Source organism: Seriola aureovittata, chromosome 22 (assembly GCF_021018895.1).
Source record: "Seriola aureovittata isolate HTS-2021-v1 ecotype China chromosome 22, ASM2101889v1, whole genome shotgun sequence".
In the NCBI taxonomy this organism is placed as follows: Eukaryota; Metazoa; Chordata; class Actinopteri; order Carangiformes; family Carangidae; genus Seriola; species Seriola aureovittata.
In genome coordinates, this window is record NC_079385.1 from 5,973,235 (window position 1) to 5,994,415 (window position 21,181).

Sequence of the window (21,181 nt, forward strand, 5' to 3'; positions counted from 1 at the left end):
ATTTATGTGAGGAGGTGAGATGATTTTAATATTACCTGCACAGGTCAGCGCTTTTAATCCTGAATATGTACGGCAATTTTATCAATTTAAATCTACAACACAATAAAGCTTCTGTATGCGGATAATACTTCACCCTCAACCCCAGTAATAATTACAATCTCAATTACCTACAGCTTTTCTGTGAACCGGCTGCTCCTCCTGTCACTTCAATACAGAGCGACTGCCAGTTTTTTTTTCCTTCTCACGCTTTTTCAGCTCAGTGTGAAATTTGACTTTTGCGTGAAAATGGAGTACGTCAGAAATGTTTTTGTTAATTTGATAGACAGACACATGCTAATGACAGCATGTAGACCCATTCAAGGAACTAGTTTTATGAATTAGGTCCAATATTGTATAAAGGTAGATGTCCATGTGTTGTTTGATTATAAAGCAGGTCTAGGTTCTTTATTAAGACTGTGAAAGTATCAAAGCGCTTCAAATAAAACACAGGAAAAGTGTAAAATATGGGACCTTTAAAGCCACAAGAGTAAATATGCTGTAGTGACATCATCTACAAGCATGTACTATGTTTCTCTTTGTTGTCTATATTTGTTCACAATTTGGCAAATTAGCCCCATAAAGAAATGCTATATTAGCTATTAGCAGTTGCTGTTTGTAGCGTTCCCTTCGATGGGAAACGATCAGGATTAACTTTGATAATGGAGACAAACGTGATGATTCTCAGGCAAGTTCTTCTTTCTATGATTTATTGACATTATTTGTGATGGACATTAGAGAAATCTTTAGGAAGTGCGAGTTGCATGTTTATTACATATCACATCCTGTAGTTTCTTATCGGTTAAAATGCGATTTGGATCATGTATTAAATTACAGAGGAGCACAGTGAACATTTCATTCCCATTATTTTACTGACCACTTTGGAAGGAAGAACATTTATGGGATGGCATTCATCTGTCGAGACATGGTGTGAAGTGATTTGTGTCAGAGGTGAGGGAAACATCACCTGATTTATTTGACTGACATATTTACAACATATTTACTGACAGAAACTGACTGACTGATTAACAAATTCTCACCTGCTGAGCCTTGGGCGCAACAGACATTTGCACTTTCTTACAGCTCTATTTCTTGGCACATTATATTACATTTACATTTTGCACTACCTTTATGACTTACTGCTGTGCAGCTGATTTTTGCTATTTAATTATTTAGGCCTATTTTACTCTGTTTTTTACCTCTTGTGCTTTTGTTTGTTTTTTTGTTTTTTATATTTGTGGCTTTTACATGTGTCATGTAAGCCACTGATGCCTGAATTTCCCTCTTGATTAATAAAGTATGCATCTATCTATTTCTCTGCAGGCCCCTATCACAGACAGCGCCTCTGCTATTCCTGTGTTGATCAACAACCACTCCAGTCTCCACAGGGCTCAAATAAATTGTAGGAATAAAAATCACTCAAATGTCAGTAGCAGCCTCATTTCAATCAAGTGTGAACCAATCCTGGATGCTGTTCAGCCCACTGTCTTCACTTCTCCGGCTCTCCCCACTCCACCTGTCACTTCCAATGTTAAAATGTGTCTTTTAAATGTCAAGTCTCAGAATAATAAGACTTTTTTGTCCGTCAAGATTTTATCACATAGCACAGAGTTCTTTAAGATCGACGAGACCTGGCTAAGCCTGGAGGACAATGATCCCCCCCCCCAGTTTCTTCCAAAAATGGTCTCCAATCTCTTTCGCAAATTGTATCAGTTTTTAAGTTTTTAGTTTGTTATATTGAGTCATTTGAATTCACACAGCTTGTGAATGTGGCCAGTCACTGTGAGGGTCACACTCTTCATTAAGTGCTCTCACTGGGTCTAGCTCTTGATGTTTGTCTATCAGACCACAAAGCTGTGGTTTTTTAATGCTCCACTTCCCCGTCCTGTTTCTAGTGCTGTTCGTGATGCCGCATCTTCTCACCCGTGTCCCTCTGAGCTGTATCCTAATATTGATGCAATTCTTCCTTAACAAAGGAACTCCCCTGGATATTTCAGTTCCACCTAATGTTCAAGCTTCACTTAATTGGTCTGAGCCCAATACTCTCAACCAATCAGCTCTTGCTAAAACCAGAACTCAAATGAAATCCTCATCCTGTCAATTAGACACTATTCCCACATCTCTCCTAACGGGGGTGTTTCAAACAGTTGGTCCCACATCCTCTCCGTCATAATTACTCCTTGGTCTTCATCCACATCTTCCCATTAATTACAGACCCATTTCAAAATTATCCTTTTTATCCAAAAGTTTTGAGAAGCTGACCCCCTGACAGCTCCATTCTCACTTGAACATAAATAGCCTAATTGAAAAGTTTCAGTCTAGTTTCAGAACGCTCCACAGTACAGAGACCGCCTTAATTAGGGTAATCCATTACCTGCTCCTGACTATGGATTCTGACTTCTCAATGACTGACTTCTCAACTCTGGTCTTTCTAGACTTAAGTGCAGAACCCCCCTCCTCATGCTGATGTGTTCTTACCCCTCTCTGAAGAACCTTCTCTGTTGTTCTTGGCACTGCCTCCTCATCATCAGCCCATCTCACTTGTAGCGTTCCGCCAGTGTCTATCCTTGGTCCATTATTATTGTCAATCTATTTGCTCCCACATCCTATTTCATTGTTGCGCAGATGATACTCAGATGTATGTTCCACTCAAATCCTCAAACTCCAGTGGTCTCGCTTCCTTTGAGGCCTGTCTAGCTGACAGACATTGGTGGACATTGGTGAAAGTCCTTCAACTAAACACAAATAGATTCTCCTGTTCATGCCCTCTCAGTTCAGATCTCAACAATCTTGGCTCTCTATCAGCTAATGTGAAACCAATTGAAAAAACGTGGATGTTTGATTTGACTCTGAAGTTTGTTTTGATGTTAGAGTAAAGAGGGTTGTTCAGTCTTGCTTTATACACCTTAGATACATTTCTAAAATAAGATCCGTCATATCAAATCAAAATCTCATAGAGTCTCGAACCCTTGTCTTTTGGCGTTTTGTAGACAATGAGGCAGCAAATCTTATTAGTGATATGAGGAGATTTGAACACATCATTCCTGTTTTAGCTGCTCTCCATTAACTGCCAGTTATTGTTAACGTTTAAAGCTCTTTATGGCCTGACACCTACCTATCCCACTGAGCTCCTAATCCCATATGTGTCAGATTGTACCTGACATGGCTCTTCTGGTTATTCTGCTAAGTCTGGGTTGCTGACCAAGGGTATGGCCTGTGCCTTTGCTTATTGCTTGCTTTGCTTTCTCTTTTGGTGTTGTGTTGTTTTAAACGTTGAACTACATTGTGTTTTAGGTTTAAGTTTACTTGTACATCACCTTGTTATTTTGTTAAGGTACAGTTTTGTTGTATAGGCATTCAGTGTGTACAAGTTTGGGATGTACACACACACACACACACACGCTCCTTCTCCTTACCGGAAGAGGGCCTCCCTGGAGAGCCAGACGTGGTTCTGTTGGACGGTCTTCCAGGAGAAGAGCAGGAGCAGCAGCAGCATGGACACACTGAGGACCGTGGTGCCCCAACGGCCAACCACCGAACACAACCGGCCCAGGCCGTGAGCCACCAGGATACAGTAACCCATACTGGAGAGGGATGGAGGAGGGAAGTAAGAGGAAGGGAAGAAAATAAAAGAAAGTTTTGGGGGAAAAACAAAAGAAATGGAAGGGAAAGAAAGATGTTATTCATGACTCTGTTACTGGAGTCCTACATTCTCTAGTCCCGTCTTTACTCAACACACTCTTCTTCAAACCTACATGATATAACGCAACGCCTCCAAATCCCTTGAGCTGCTGATCCTGACATTGATCACATGGTAAAAAAAAACTTTATGTAATTGTCATCTGTGTTTACTGTCATTGTCACACACCAACACACACACACACACACACACACGCCGACTGTACTGAGGTGTGTGTGCTTCTGTGCAGCTTAAAGTGCAGGATATTTTCCCACTCCTACAGCGCTACTGCACAGGTGCAGATACACTGACATAATACACACTGAAGAACAACAACACCAAAAAAAGGACAGAAGGAAGAGACAGAAATTATCAAGGAAGGCTTAGACCCGCATGACTTGGAAATGGTGATAAGACTGAAAAAATAACAGCAGAGATTAGAGGAGAGCTCAGTCAAGAGACTGAAAAACATCGTGTGACGACCCGTGTGACGGAAGAAGATGACAGGAACATAGAAAAGTGGAAAGAGGAGGGAGGAATGGAGGAATTCTGTGACCACGGAAAAAAAACTACATCTCCTATTGAAATTTACACTGTGTGTTATGTCAGCACGACTTGGTTTCGTCCATATCTATAAAACTCACCAAAGCTCTCCTCTAGGCTCTTCTACATGTTATCTCTGATATCTGAAAACATCAACGTCCTCCTGTTGTTGCAGACATGTTTGACCTAATCACACACTATCCTCCTCCGTGCCTGCGATTGGTCATAACGGCGCAAACACCACCCCCCCTTTTTATGTGAACGTGCTCGTGGCTAGATTTGGATAACCCGGGATGACTCACCGAGTTGATAACCGGCGTTGTGTGACCACCTAGCGTGACTGCCGGTGTAAAGGTTCACTGAAATCCAGATAACGAATAGATATCCCGGGTATGCTGAGCCTGTTTCATAATACAGGCCCCAGATGACACAGAAGATTGTAGTAGGTGATTCACATCATTTTCATACATCAGACCATCCACTGAGCCCTGATCACATATATGGAGGCATCTGCTCGTTATGTTTCTACTCTCTTTTATTCAGGTTTTTTTCTTTCTGTTCTGACACCCATTGTTAGTTTATTGGTGGAGTACAGGCAGATAGATTGATAGATAGATACGATATGTAAATCAGAAAACAAGCAGTATGATATAATCAGTACATAGAACAGATGATAGTGCAGCAGTGTGTTCACCTGTCACACAGGAGGTGAGCTGTTGTTCAGTGTTACATTGAACAGTAGGAATGATTTCCTGAAACCTTCCTTGTGACAAATGGAGCTGAATGAGTCTGTTAGAAAAGCAGCTGCTCTGTCTCTGCAGTCTGTGGTGGAGGGGGTGGGATGGATGGTCCATGATGGAGAGCAGTTTGTTCAGTGGTCCTCGAAGGGTCTGACCAATCATGAATTCCGGTTCTGTGGATGAGTTTATAGATCCTGCTGGCACCTCTGGCACAGATGTTGACCACAGAATAATGGAAGATCTCCCCAATCCTGCCCGCACACACTGACAGATCTGAGCTCCTGTGTTGCTAACGACCACATCAGATATGGAGCTCCCTGGCTGAGCGAATCGGGGCCTATCCGACAGACAGCGAGAGATCCCCAATCCTGAGCAGAAGAGGGCGGATGGTACAGAAGGCGCTGGAGAATTAAAAAAAAGATGACTCTCACAGTCATAGCCAGGTGTGAGTGAGCGGGTCGAGAGCACAACCCGTCTCTCCAGTACTTTCATGATGATGGATGTAAGTGCAACCAGCCTGAAGTCACTGGGGCCAGATGGGCTGGACTTCTTGGGTACCAGTATTCCTTTAAGCTTGACTGTGTTAAACGGTAAACTGTTCTTCACACTGTTTCAGCTCGCTGAGTTAGATTGGCGAACTTGGGAAATAAAAAGAAGTCTTGAGTGAAGCTTTGACAGTAAAATAGATGCTTTGTTCAAGCAACTGCTGGCCTTCACGGCAGCAGCGATGAGGCGGGAGGATGAGTCGAAGAAAGAAAACCATGTACTGAGTACAGAACAACTACAGATAGAGAGAGTCACACACAGCAGGGGAAGTGAAACACTTCTACACAGCTGAATTACCTGTAGTCTACACTCAAGACGACAAAGACAGTGAATACAATACAGCTACACACACAGTTGCGTGTGTGTGTGTATGTGTGTAACCGTTGTGATGCAGAAAACAAACAGTGTGTGAATCAACGCTGCAGAAAATGAGATTATCCTACACTAATTCTCTTATGAAAAACAACTCAATCTGCTTGTTGATGCATAGTGATGCATATTATGTTGCTACACACACACACGCACCCACACACACTGGCACAAACACTCACGTACACATGCACAAATGTCACAGTTAAATACAAATTTGTCTTCTAGACACAAAAGGCATGCACATCCTTTCCTCTTGCTGAAATAATAACATGCCAGTGTGTGTGTGTGTGTGTGTGTATGTATGTGTGTGTGTGTGCGTAAATCACAGGAGTTAGTTCTTGGAAAAATATGATTTATAAGATATGAAACTGAATATAATATATTTGACATTGTAGCATATATTATTTGGCTTTTTAGGGTTAAAAGAAGTCGGGACACGCCTCTCTATGCTGACCGCACGGCAGCTGACATGAATCAGATTCCACCTTTCTCTCTGAGTGATCGTTTTACAAGCAAATACAGCTGAAATCACAGCTCAGTCTTTGTCTTTAACTGATGTGTTTTATGATGGGATTTTTAACAGCAGCCTGGAAATGGCTCGGAAATTAACATGTCATCTTAATGGGCCGCGTTTCAGTCACTATTTCATACTCGCTCTGTTGTGTGACAGCAGAAACAAAGAAACATGAAACTGAGCTGTGTTGAAAGAGGTCAAACTCTAGCAACACCTGTAGTGAACAGAAGACTTTGATTCATAAACATCATAAAAACACATCACAGGTGACTCTTAAATAAGCTAGGTGTGAAAAAACAAAGGAAAACAAAACAAAAACAACAGCCAATCATGTGTGAACACATAGATAACTGCCTATGGGGCGACATCAGAGGTGGGGCCTTTGGTTGTGTGGCTTAAGGCCAATCACTGTCCCAGGCTGGTGGGGAATGTTCAACAGGTGCCACCATGTTTTGTTCAAAGCCTGGAGAAGTGCACCCCCACAAAAGTCTTACATTAAAAAAAAAGGTTGAAAACTTGCATATAAAAATGCTTTAAATGTAAAAGGTAACAAACTGCAACAGAAAAAAAAATGACATAAGTCATCTTAACAATACAAAAATATACATAAATACATCCAAACCACTGCAAATCCAGACAACTGCGCTACATGGCAATATAAAAATGAAACCCTATAAAGATCATAGACACTATAAAAACTCCTAAGAAATCCTCATTCATGCCCCCTGGAGATAAACTTTCAAGATAAAAAATCCAAAAGGCTTCCCTCTTCCGTTTTTGTTGAGCTGTGTTAATAGACTGTAGATGTGAGCACACTGAGTAGGAGACACAAAGAGATAAAGAGCTGAAAGCAGCTGACACTAGGTTGAATGATAACTGCCTACGATGGAGCAGCAGAGTCTTGTTTGTGTATGTTATGCATTTACTGCAGAGACGATGGGGTGATGCAAAGCAGAGTCTGTGGAGCTCTTTTTTTTTTTTTCCTGTGTGAAATGGTGACATGGAACTGTGCAATTGTGAATAAGCATTTGTCAATACTTAACATGCATCCCAGCTAATCAGGCCTCCTACAGTAACCATCTGGAGCCAATGGCTGCTTCCAGGTTAGAAGTGTGAGGGCCCGAGTCCTCTCAGAGCTGAGGCGTCTTTGAACTGAGCTCAGGAAGCAGCAGAAGCATCTGCTGACAGTTACACTGCAATTAGCCATGCAGGTTAAGTGAGCGCTGAGCGAGATCAAGTCGGGGGATTTCTCTGAGCTCTACCCCCTGAGGGCATCTGCTTCCAGCTAAAGCCTCCTGCTCACTGTGAGAGTATTTGTGTAAGCATGTGTGGACCCCACGGGCCCTCTAAGCCTAATCAAGGTCAACCACAGCCCCTAAGGACCTCATAATTCATGGGGAACATCACTTCATGCATCACAAAACCTTTAGGATTCACTGCGTATGAAATCTGAGAGACAGAGAAGGAAAATCAAAGAAAAAACGCTGAGCTCTGAGAGACAACAGTTCAGTCTGGAGCAGAAGAAAAAACAAGGGACGGAGGGTGTGAGATAATGAGGGAGAGACGGAGAGATGGAGAGAGTCGGACAGACGGAGTGACGGACAGACCGACAGAGAGAAGGAGGACAGGGAGCGACTGAGAGCAGAACAACAAAGAGTCTCTAGTGAGAGTGGAGAGGCTTTTGACTGAGTAAGGACTCAGAGATGACCACACACACACACACACACACACACACACACACACACACACACACAGAGCGAAGGACAGCAAGCCAGCACTCAGACGAGGTTATTTTCACTTCATTAGGTCTTTCAAATGATTAATATCCCAAATTACTGACTGACCATGTGCAGCTGAGACCGTGATCAAAACACATGCTTTTCATGACTTGTCACTTTATATTTTAATGGTGTTACAACATCCTCTCCACCTTTCCAACTGCTACATAAGGCTGACACAATCCGGTGTATGTGGAGGTGAAGAACTACGATGGGTTTGACCCTCCTTCTTCTTTTTCAGTTTTCACACAGTTACTTTTTGATTGTGCAGCATGAATGTCTTTGAGGAGAGCCTGCCTGAAAAGTGTGCGCCGCGCCGACACGTCACAGCGGGAAAAGCACACGTGTAAATCAGAAAATGAAAGATGGCTGTATTGCATTTAAACGCTTCAGTTTCAGGAACGTGTGTTGTCTACGCTGGCTCACTGTCATGGTTTACTTGGATACTTTAATAGAGACATTAGCTGTGTGTCAATTCAAGGGCCGTATTTACGTAGGTGTGGCCCTTCGTCGCCGTAGTAGACCGTGATTTCCACTTTGCGTCACGAGCTGTGCCCGCCCTTGAAGCGTGTCAACTGACGTTCCTTTTTTTCCACCAAAACTTTTTATGCCTGTTTGTTTTACATTTAAAAATGGAATCGTCTACCTCTCTCTGTTTGTGTTGTTTGCTGCCATGTCATTTTAATTACCGGCGCGCAATGAATCTTGGGATAGGTTGGGCCACGAATCATCTACCTGCTGAAGCCTTCGTTGCCCAGGAAAAGAAGGATGCGTTTGAGGGAGCCTACGAAATGGGACAGACCAGTCGCGCAGCTGTGACACAATCGGTCTTCAAATGCAGCCTCCGAACGATGCAGCCCCTGAATTGGGACACAGCTCTTGTTGATGTGTTAGTAACACCTGGGCTTTTCCTCGTATGACGAGTCCAAGGTCTCATTTACACTTCTGTCTCATATCTGGACGAAATTGTCAAAACGTCTTTGTTTTATCTGCTACGTCTCTGCTCTGCTGAGACGGAGGTGCTAATGCACCCAAGGCGCGAACAAACAAACAAATGAATGAACTGTATTTATGAACGACAAGCGGGATCAAAGTTTCATCTTCTTCATGGATCTAACTCACGCTGCCTCCCTCCCCCACACAGATCTGTGATCAGATCAATGCAACAGGAGCTCAGGGCTCCTCGTATTTGATTATATATGTAGAAATGTCTGGAGCTGTTCTTCCTTGATGCTTTAATAAGACAGACCATGGATGTATCAAGAAAATCTGGCAGTGAGTGGATATTTCACACACTGATTAACAACACAGTTACACCGTGGGAGGAGGAAAGATTAGATGTGTGTTTTGGAGCCTCAACCGCCTCCGTTGGAGGTTTGAACAACTGGATCTCAATCCACCTTGAATTCTTCTTGGATGCATTTACACTTAGCTCTATGGAGATTTGGAGATCTGTCCAAAAAACACAAAATGACTGAGTCTTTCACCTCACCTCTGACTGTGACCACTTGGAACCAATATCAACACAATGGCCTTCAGACGCGGTCAGACGATACGTTGTGAAAAACGTTTGTTTCACTCCATCCTGAACCCCGAACCCGCTTCACTTAGAGGTTAAACTCGAATGAGCGCATCCAAAACGATGGCAATAATCCTTCCTCGTACGGGAAGTGTGAAGCGCTGGCCCCGTCGCCTCTTCTCACATTCTTATTTAATGAGACTTTACACTTTACACCTTCACACTGTGAGAATTTGGGTCTCTCACAGTGAGACCTTGATGGTGAAAAAGACATTCACACACTGTGTAAAGGATTTAACTTGGTGAGTCCAAAGTCATTATTACTGAGAGAAAGGGCGGCCAAACCTACAACACCTACCTTAATTATGCATTAAAGCATTTGTTATGTAAGTTATAATGTTTTTTTTTACAAGCAAAGAAACTTAACCTCACAGAGTCTGACTATTTCCCTTTAATCTTTTGGTGTGTTTAGGGAAATAAGAGTTAATGGGGAAATCTGAAAAAAAAAAAAACCAAAGACAAAATACCAACACAGTATCAAAGAAACCAATTTTCATCGTTATGTTTTTACTCTTTGTACAACTGCAGGGCTAGAAATATATTTAGATAGGTAGAGTAGGTGGTCAGCCACACACACACACACACACGCTCACCTCGGCATGTAGAGAACCCTCTCTGCCACGACAAATCCAACCCTGAAGAAGAGGTTACTGGCAGGAATGAAGGGAAATACCAGAAACAACATTCCCACCAACACCTCCCTGCTCTCCTGTTTCTGCAGAGAGAGAGAGAGAAAGCGAGAGAGAGAGAGAGAGAGAGAGAGAGAGAGAGAGAGAGACACAGAGATATGAGCATAATGACAGCAAACAAACCTGGTGTTACATTTCTTATTAAAACAAGTCAAGAGGCAACAGTGTAACTGCTTCAAACCTCACATTCATTATGAACTGTAATATGTGCTGTTCACTCTCTGCCAACACACACACACACACACACACACACACACTTGAACACACTGCGACATGCACGTTCAGCAGCCATGACCAATCTGTCTTAAATATTATAAATCATCTGTGCAACAGAGAAGCAATTAAGGAGATCAAATTATCAAATTACAGTTAATTCCTTTTCCTATAAAGCCCGTATCTGAGGCCATTCATATTTCATAATGCCTACAGCCTCTGCCTCCTCGCCGTCCATGTTATCCCACCATGGCTGTGTTTATTTGAACAAACAGGCCTCTAATTGGCTGAGTTGGCAGCCCCTCGCTGGGTTGAGTGGATTGGCTCATTAGCAGTAATGAGAGCAAGAGAAGTGTGAAGTGCTGATTAGCGTCGCTCCAATCAGAGGCTTGTTCTGCTGTCAGCGGGCTCATTGACGGCCATTGAGACCATCGCTGACTGGAAGGGGACCTGTGGTGATATCACACACACACGACAAACAAACACTCTGAAGCACTTTGAGCTAGAGAGGCAATCCTCCGCTGGTAATGGCCTGGATATTATAGAGGGGAGGAATATAAACACACCGCCGGGCTGCTGATACGATCTGACATCAACACTACCATAAACATTATGAACATCTCCAAACATAAACAGAGAACTACTGATAGCGTCGTAATGAAGCTACAGTCATATTACAGAGAGTAACGCACACACTGAGAGTTGATGATAAGACAACAGGCCGCTAAAAGCCTGGGTGTTATCTGCACAAACAAACTGCAGTGCACTAATTATGATTATAGATGAGGTAATTGTGTTCAGATATTATTGACAGATGATTTAACTACACTGAAACTGGTTTAAAAATCCCCTTTGTGCGTTTATTCAGCCATATACGGAAGCTACAGACTGCCACAACAGAAATGACACAGAGTGTGGAGTAGAGTGGTTCATTTTATGTTATTTTTTTTTTATTACTTCATTTCTAAAACAATATATTACGTAATATACAAAACACACATTTAAAGTAAGCTATTTATAAATGTTTTTTTAGCTAGTCATCAGCGCTTAGGGGTCGATTAAAAATGTGGTTGACTTTTATGGTTGGTTGCATGGAGAAGAAGCTCTTTTATCTCTCTTATTATTCATTACTGGGAAATGATGGTGTATAGCTGTGGAGGTTGGCCACATTCATAAGAAAAATATTTAACCAATGATTAACTCTCCACCTCTTCCTGCTATCTGCTAAGATGCTATCTCGAGCTAACCCCCCCCCCCCAAATTTAGCAGCATTGCTTCAATAGGCTCTTTTTTTTATCAAATGTTTTTACTTTCCACAAAAATGGACATAAACATAATGATGTACAGGCAGTGAACAAAACGTGACATCAGAGTAAGCACCCCCTCCACAGAACTAAGAAGTCAACAAAAAAAGAAAAAAAAGAAAAGAAAAGAAAAGAAAAAAACGGAATAACAGATGTGGATCAAATACGTAGCAGACAAGAGATCATGAGAAAAACAGAAATCACAACAGGCCTTTCATTCCTTCAGCCACATATTCACATTCGCCTCTTTAGCCATGTTCATACGAGACGTTGATAACTCCATTTAAATAACGTCAAGAAAAGTTAGAACCCACTGTCTTACAGAGTGAGCGCGCGGGGGCTTCCGCCGCTTCGCAGTCATTTTCTTAGCAGCTGTTAAGCACGACACGTCTCTGACATTTAGGCGCCTGAAGTGAGGAAATGACGTTTGGGAACAAAACAGGTATGGCTGCAGGTACCGTCTCTGATATGACTGCCATCAGAATTGGGCAACACTGCCATAATTGGGCAACAGGGGTCTTTATTGTACACAAGGTACACGTGGCATCATCAGTAACTTTCATGTGATACATCTTGCGGGGTGTCAGGTAGCTTGGATAGACTCTCTACGGACTCCTGTGACATGCAAAATGAGGGTCACTCGACTGGCAGGGGCAGTCGAGCTAGCACAATGCTACCTAGCAACAGTGGCTCATTTCTCACCTTGCACCACGATTATTAACAAATTTGCTGTTCTCGCCTGCCTAACTCACACTGAACTCCAATAATAGTGTTGTATATAATAATATTGAGCTGTTTAGAAAAGGGCATAGAAGCCCCTTTTCCTCAAGGAAATCATGGAGGCTGTTTAAATTACAGGAGGACCAGAAAAACAGTAGCTAACAATGACTGTCATTTTTACTGGGGTAAGGGTAAGAAATTACAGCATATGCGCTCCGTACAGGATTAAAATCACTGACCAGCTCGGGTAATGTTGAAATCACCCACCTCCGCTATAGAGAAATAACTCCAGTCTGATTGAGGCTTCAGTGTCGCATATTTACCTGATAAATACTCGGTAGCTGGGATGACTGAAAAAAAAGGGATTTTTCTCATACTGTCAATTTTCTTTAAAGGAATTCAATGAAACAATAATGGAAGACATCAGTCCAACATTCAGAGCTTGGTAGAAGCCAATATTATTGATTTCTTACTGAACCCTTGTATTATGAGGCAAACCCCCCCCCCCCCCCCATATCTTCTCCAGCATTCCCCTGGTCTGATATCTGTTCATCTATTAGTTTCTGTTAGTGTCAGTCCATTTCTGTTTTTCTGTTAATCCACTAGTTTATCTGTTCATTATCTTCTCCTCTGTCCAGGTTATTAATTATTTCAGTATATATATATTCAGTTATATCAGTTATTTATACATATAGAGGAAACACTGATTCACCTGTAAATTATGATGCTGCCTGTAATCTGAGCAGCTTTCTATTGTGCAACATTCGTGGCTAATGCATCACCTAATGACACAAAGACAACCATCAGTGTGGTTTCCAGCGGAGTTGAGGGGGTTGTTACTTCTAATTGCTGGCCACCTTCCTAACTGCCTGGCATCATACTCTACTTTTATTTGCTTTTCCCCCTCCTCTCTCTTTTTGTTTTCGTCCTCTTCACGGCTTCATCTCTGCTGTTCCTTTGTTATTTCCAACCGTTTGATCCCCTGCTCTGCTTTGATTTATTTCTTTGATTTTCCTCCTTATTTTTCATCGCCTCAGCTCTCCTCCATGCACCGCCATGTGTCATCCAGTAACCGGCGCTTCATTTAACCGTTGTGACAGTCTCTTCTTGGCCGGTAGAGCTGTACCTCACCTGCCGGCAGACTCGCTGGGTTCACCTCAATCATTTCAGTGTTCAGTGCTAAAAATTTGGACAATCATGTCACTTCCATCAACAAGCTGAAGAAGAGGGGATTTAAGTTATTCTGAAATGAAATCCTTCATGAGATAACGAGTAGGTCTATGAGTTCACATGACAGCTGTGGAACAAAAATGCCTCTGAAAAATGTACCAGTAACTGGCTCAGCCTCTTATGTGGCTTCAAAGAAAAAATAACCATACACACAAACAGCAGGGAGGGAAGAGAGGGAGAGAAAATGTAAAGGTGGTGCAGAGCTCCTTCTTACTGTATAATATTACAAACATCAGGTGTCGTGCATTGTTTTTTATGCTTGTAGTGTGAATATCTTTTCGACATTTCAAAATCGGAGAATTTTCTCCTGAAGTGAGTACTGCAAAACCTTGTTTCAAAATCTGATAAGAATCTTTATCGGCCATGACAGCATGTGGCTGGTATTGGTTTTTGCCTTGTGAGGCAGTGTGTGTGTGTCATCGTGGCAAAATGTGGCCCTGGAGAAACTTACTGTACCTGGGGGGCCTCTCTGCGTGGAGTTTGCATGTTCTTTTCATGCCTGCGTGGGTTTCCTCCAGGCTTCCTCCCACAGTCCAAACACATGCAGGTTTAGGTTAATTAGCAACTCTTAATAAGGTGAAATGTGAATGCTCGTTTGTCTAGACCCTAAGAGGATAATGAATAAATAACTATTGAATACTCGTGGGTCAGAACGTTAACATATTGAAGGGCGTTGCAGCTGCTGTGATCCCAGCACAAGATGGACCCAAGTGTTTTCTGCATCCAGGAGAATTGGCAGTGCTCACAGTGTGGGGAGGCCGTGCTCTGCTCCCAGGAGAGACACAAGTACTGTCTTCAAAGTCCTTGTTCTGAACTTAAAAGGTCCATCCCCTAAGCTGCTCCAACTCTGGCAGCAATATGCCACCTTTTGGCCAACCAGTGTATCCTTGGACATAACTGGTACTGCAGACCTTTCTGACTTGCTTACTTTTGGTCTCAGTGAGTAAAGGAGGGAAACTCACAATGACAGCATGGGGAATTCTCTGTCCATCTCATTTGAAAAGACTCCGAAAGCCACAGCTTTGTAGAATATCATTTGAAGGAGGTTCCCCATTATTAAGACAGTTCTACGCTCTAGGAATTAAAACGATACATTTTGTAGTATCCAGAATGAAACAGACAACAACTGCTTTACTTCCACCATCAGATTAATGCCTTAAAATACTGGAGTGGAAAGGTATCACAGGTGTCACATTTTCTTATTTGAAAATCAACTGAGCAAAAGCTTTCACGTACCATCAACAGACCCACAGGTGATGCCATTTCCCATGAGGAGTGTGTAGTTTGTGGCTACATGAGAATGATGTTTATATATACCATCGTCACCTCTAGACTGGTGACCTGTAACCAAGCTGGCTGATCTGTACTTACAGAAGGCAAGGCAGCGCTTTTATCACCTAAGCCAGTGAAGAAAACTCTACAGACTCTAAAGACTCTAAAGAACAAGGTCTGTTAAAAGCACCATTGTCCCAGCATTCCTTGTTTTGCTGGATCAGTACACTAGATGGTCCAGAGGGAATCTTATCACCTCTGCAATGGAGTCTGGAGTTTGGAAGACTTAAAACAAGTGTACACCAAGGCTCAGGAACAGTTTCTTACCCCATGCCAATAGAGCTGTGAATGCGGATCCTGCCAGGAACCAAGGTTAGGGAACCCATACAGCACCCTATCTCCCCTCCTCTCTCCAGTACACTCTCAATTTACATATTTTTTTTTACCATATATTTCAGCTCAGCACAGTAAATTTAGTTAACATAGTGTTATTTCAATCTTTTATCTATTTTGCAGAAAGCGCTGCCTATTTTACGGTTTGCATTTCATTTTCGTTGTCTTAATATTGCATGCCTTGTTTTTGTTGCCTTTTGCAATGTCTTGTCATTTTTGTCAATTTACATTTCAATTTCAGTGTACATCCTGAGGCGTGCATGGCACGAATACAAATCCTTTGCCAAGAAGCAGCCCTGCTTATTCATTTTCAACATAGTCCACAATGGTCTAATATGCCTAGAGATATTAAAGAGATAGCTACCTTGGTTTAAATGAGTTTTGTCACCCAACCAAACAATAATCTCACACAAAGTCCAAGAGCTGGTTAGAAATAAGATGAGACACGATGGTTGGCTATTATTATTATTATCATTATGCCTCAGGAAGATTCCACCTAGTTTAACAGAAATCAAACCAGAGATGTTAATTCCAGAGGGAAGACTTTGTCCCTCTCAGCCAATAGAATGGCTGCCTGAAGACTCCCTCTAATTTACTTTGAGTTATCTCCAGTTATCTCTCCAAGTGGACCCAGCTGCACCATCCACGAAAAGAAGACAGAGACTGAATGAAGACCTGCCTTCCCACACTGGAAAGGCCAGCCAGAACCACAGATGGCCTGGCACCACACACACACACACACACACACACACACACACACACACACACACACACACACACACACACACACACACACACACACACATACACACACACACAGCTTGCTGTAGCCATATAATCCTTGCTAGTACTATGGAGAATTCACTGCCAAATTCATCCAGTGCACTTTTCCCTTGCTAATTTCCAAACATACTTCTATCTGAGTGTGAATGTGTGTGTGTGTGTGTGTGTGTGTGTGTGTGTGTGTGTGTGTGTGTGTGCTTCTGTCTTTGTGAGGTCCAGTTTGAGTTTTAGGTTTGAGGGTTCAGAGGGTTCAGGTCAGAATTAGGTATAGGGAGGGGTTAGGGGTGGGGGGTGGGGTGGGGGGTGAAGTTCATCGGACTCACTGTCATGTCCATGAAATCAGTTTGAGAAGACTTTTTCTTTGTGACATACACATGTGGGAGCATAATCATGATGGAAGTTGCCATTAGAAGATGGTGAACTGCGGCCATGAAAGGATGAACATGGTCAGCAACAATACTCTGGCAGACTGTGACATTCAAATGATGATTGATTGGTATTAAGCCCCAAAGTTACACCATTACACCAAAACACCAGCCTGGACTGTTGACACAAGGCGGGTTGGGTCCGTGGATTCATGCTGTTGATGCGAAATTCTGACCCGACCATCTGCTTCCATTCCTGTTCTTCGTTGACTTCGCTGACAGGAAGTGGAACCTAACGTGGTCTTCTGCTGTTGTAGCCCATCTACCTCAAGATTGGATGTGTTGTTCATTCGGAGAAGCTCTCCTGCTCACCACAGTTGTAAAGAGTGGTTATCAGAGTTACTGTAGCTTTTCCGTCAGCTCCAACCAGACCATTCTCCTCCGACCTCTCTCATCAACAAAACCCTACGGACTGCTGTGTGTGTGAAAATGGAGCTTAATTTAAAGTGAAACTCCAACCTGCCTTTAACACAGGATGGAAGTTTCGGGTCTTGGGGCTCGCCATTAGGTCGCTAACGCTGCGTCGAGGGAGAGGGCAGGGGCAGGCGTGCTGGGGCGCCAATTACTTCGAGAGGTCGCAATGGGGTCACCGCCGCTTTATACAGCAAGAGACTGCAGCGGGAAAAGGTCGCAAGGGTTGGGTATAGCATATTCATACCGACAGCTGTGACAAAATTTGTATTTACTGTGACATTTGTGCATGTGTACGTGAGTGTTTGTGCCAGTGTGTGTGTGTGTGTGTGTGTGTGTAGGATTGACTTTTAATTCATGAAGTGTGACCTTAAAACCTCTGCATACACCATTCACATACCTTTCTTCCTCTATCTCCAACACATGCAACAATAACACTATGTGCAGTGCTGACAGCCCTCACAGGTTCAGTTAACATTTGAATACAAACCATTACACAATCTTCTCCCATCCTGCAGGGCCCATACTGTCATAAAAGACACAATATCTTTCCATAGAGACAAATCCATGCACATTATCTTGGTGGCAGCGCTCCCAGCACTGCTACAGGCTCCGCACAATTCTTCTCCCCGCTCCCCCATCTACACTCAGGATCCTTCTGTGAGTAGAGCTCTGAGCCTGTCACGCCCACACACTTAATGAATTCGAACACAAAAGGGTTCAGAAATGGGATAAACAAATGTGGAAAATCACTTCATCTCTGTCATCTCTGGTCTGGTTTGACAGTGCTGAACCTGAGGTAGGTGCTAGGGGAACTGAACGGTGAAATGATGAATCGAAAGCATCTCCCCCTTTACAAATGAGAGCGATTGGCCTTGAGTGAGCACTGTGATCAAAGGTCAGACTCTGAGTCAAGCTCCACAGGTCCAGCTGTCGTTACTAATTACACTGCCTGACCTGATGACCTGTCGCGCAGCTGCTATAAAAACCACTGTGGTACTGTACTGCTGATTCGGAAATGGAACTATCGTGGCATTATTATTATTATTATGCATGTTCAAATCTTAGCAGTTGAAGATAAAACAAATAGATTTTGTCCAGTTTGTGCTATCTGGGCTCCGCATCATATTAATCACTTAAGTCAACCTGTTGCCTCAAAATGCATTTTGCAAAATGACATTCAGTCTTTCTAAATTAAAGTTAAAAAAAAAAAAAAAAATTATAATATAAATAAAAAAGCTTTTTCCTCCTGACTAATGAGAAATGATTTAAACTATCATCTTGACATTTTGTTGACATTTTGCTAATAGTTACAGGAAATAAGAACATTAATAACAATCTCATGTGTGTGTATGAAGCCAGAGGCAGGAGATGATTAGCTTTAGCTTAGCTACAGTTATGGATTGTGAGTACATTTTGTGAGCCAAAAACAGTGTGTTCAGTTGCTCTGTGTGAGGCTTACATTCAGGCTTTAAATCATGTTGTGTGTCCCTGCTTCGCTCTTCAGGCAGCGGAGAAAGGCTTCCTACTGCCCCTCAGATAAATTCAATTTAAAGAACAACTTCCGTGCACAAAATGTTCTGGACAAATAAAGTGATTCTACTTGCACATACAGAAGCACCAAGCTCTTTCCTCAACACTGCCGAAGCTCTGATGGATGAAGAGAAAATGATTTTCGAATATTTTGACTTGTCAGAGAGCGCGAATCAGTAATATGAGTCATGACTTTTTCATTGCAAAGAAAACGTTACCAGATATGAATACAGATCTCCAGAATAAACAGTCTGTGAAGAAAGCAGCAGCAACACCTGGCAGCATTTAGTGTAACTAAATGATATTTTCTGCCAAGAAACATTCTGTTTGAGGAACGATTTCTTCCCCAAAACTGCGGCACAGTTCAGTAAAGACTCCTTGAACCAAATATCGTCTGAAATGTGAGGAGCAGATAAGCAGAGAGGCTCTGTGGGAAAAGGAAATAAAACTGTAAAGTGGTAGGAGAGAGCGGGAGGTATTACAACAAGCTGGTGCTGATCGAGAGTGAAAACCTCTTCCCCACAGACAACATCACCTTTGGAAAATACACACTGTACATATAGATGAACATATACTTTTCTATCTAGCTATCTGTCTATAGTTACGTAGGAAACAATAAAGTTCCTGAGAGATCAGATAGAGAAAACTACTGTGAGTAGTTTGAATACAATTTCAGTTTTATTTGATGCTTGGGACACAGCATTACATACTCACAGTCACATCTACAGAGGGGTTACTGGTTAAATATGTCTTCACCTCAATTAGAAACTAATGAGAATCTTTGTGATAGAAGAGATAAAGTGATCTGGACAGGTTGAGTAATAACACGCCAAATATCTTGTAATGTTGTTCAAAGGATCTTGTAATTTCTCATTCTAACGAGAAACTGAGCTGATTTTTGTTGTCATGGTGACAGCAACACACTGCCAGCTGAAAAATTATTTTGTTTTTATTATGCCTCTGCGCCGGCGACAGTCAGACCTGGCGGCATATGGTTTTCGGGTTGTCCGTCCATCTGTCCCACGATTTCTCAGTTACGCCTTGACAGAGCTTCTTCAAATTTTGCACAATCATTAACTAGGACTCAAGGATGAAGTGTTTAGATTTTGGTGGTCAAAGGTCAAAGGTCAAGATAGTGGTGACCTCACAAAACGTGATTCTGGCCTTGTGAATACAATATCTCCATAATGCCTTGAGGGAATTTTTAATTTTTTTTTTTACAAATGTTCAGTGTGACCTCACAAATCACTTTTTAGCCATTACTCAAGACTTCACACAGCAATTCTGAAAAAATTTCACATAAATGCTTAATATTTTATATGACTCTGGATAAACAAGGCTGTAACCTGAAATTAGTCTGAGTTGCAGAGGCAGACTAATTATAGTTGAAAATGGGAGCAGTTCTTTAGCTGAAGCACGTCTCCTAATTGATGCTATGTGTGTGTATAGAGGCCTGACTGGACTGACCCTTTCAGCACACAAGCCTTTAATGAAGCCCTAATTAAGAGTCCCACTGGGATCTGAAAGCGTGCTGATTAATAGCTCCTTAACTGCTCATAGTGCTCTTTAGTGGAAAACTCAAAAAGACTCATTACGATTAGCAGAGAAAGAATGAGCTGTTGTTGCTCTGAAGATTTAAAGGCTGTTATCATTCAGCATCGTGGCTCCCAAACTGAGAGGAAAAAGTTTGGTAGATGTTCAATATGATATCAAGATTCCTCTAGATGTGTTTCAGTCATCCATATCATACATCCAAAAAAAAAAAAAAAAAAAACTTCAAAGGAAAGAGGCGCTACGACCTCAAAGAGCTGAGGGACGTTCTGAGAGTCTTTGGTCTGTCCAGAAACAGAACCGCATCTACTGAGCAACTCCAGCTGCCACATCTGTCCACCCACGGTCATCACATCAATAAATTATCATAAAAATCATAAACGTTTCAACTGTTTAACTAATAGGTTTTGGTTATTGATTATGTTACATTATATACATTATAATTTAAGAATAGATTACCTGAGGAAAATAATCTTGTCCTGCCTGCAACGGAAGAAGCCGAAGCCTGACGCCACACACAGCTGATGATTTACTGCGCCATGAGACTATCTCAACCGTGTCATGGACCCAGCTTTGTCTCCACAACACGGATCTACAGTGAGACTGTAACCAAGGTTACAACCGCACCCATCCCCACCAATATTAAAGTGTTGGTAAAAACAATTTTGCTATTCACAGTCTTCACTTGTTCGATAAAAGGTTAGAGAGTTAGGAATCCTTGGGCATCAACCTTTAAGGACCATGAATATCTATATCAAATAGCTGTTGGGTATCTTACTCTGGACCAAAGGGAGGGAAATGGATATCCACTGTGAACAGATCTACCCCATTTCCAATAAAATAAGAGGTTTGCAGACCTTTACAAGCTGG

At 42.2% G+C, this 21,181-nt stretch overlaps 1 protein-coding gene across 1 annotated transcript in view; it reads right to left on the reverse strand.

Moving 5' to 3' along the window:
• Positions 1–21,181, reverse strand: part of tmtc1 (transmembrane O-mannosyltransferase targeting cadherins 1) — a 145,605-nt gene that overhangs the window by 34,111 nt on the left and 90,313 nt on the right. Inside the window, exons 8-9 of the mRNA XM_056367895.1 lie at positions 10,381–10,502; positions 3,453–3,620 (exon numbers count right to left, since the gene is read on the reverse strand). Of these exons, the coding sequence (XP_056223870.1) occupies positions 3,453–3,620; positions 10,381–10,502 (290 nt within the window). The remainder of the gene's footprint in view (positions 1–3,452; positions 3,621–10,380; positions 10,503–21,181) is intronic.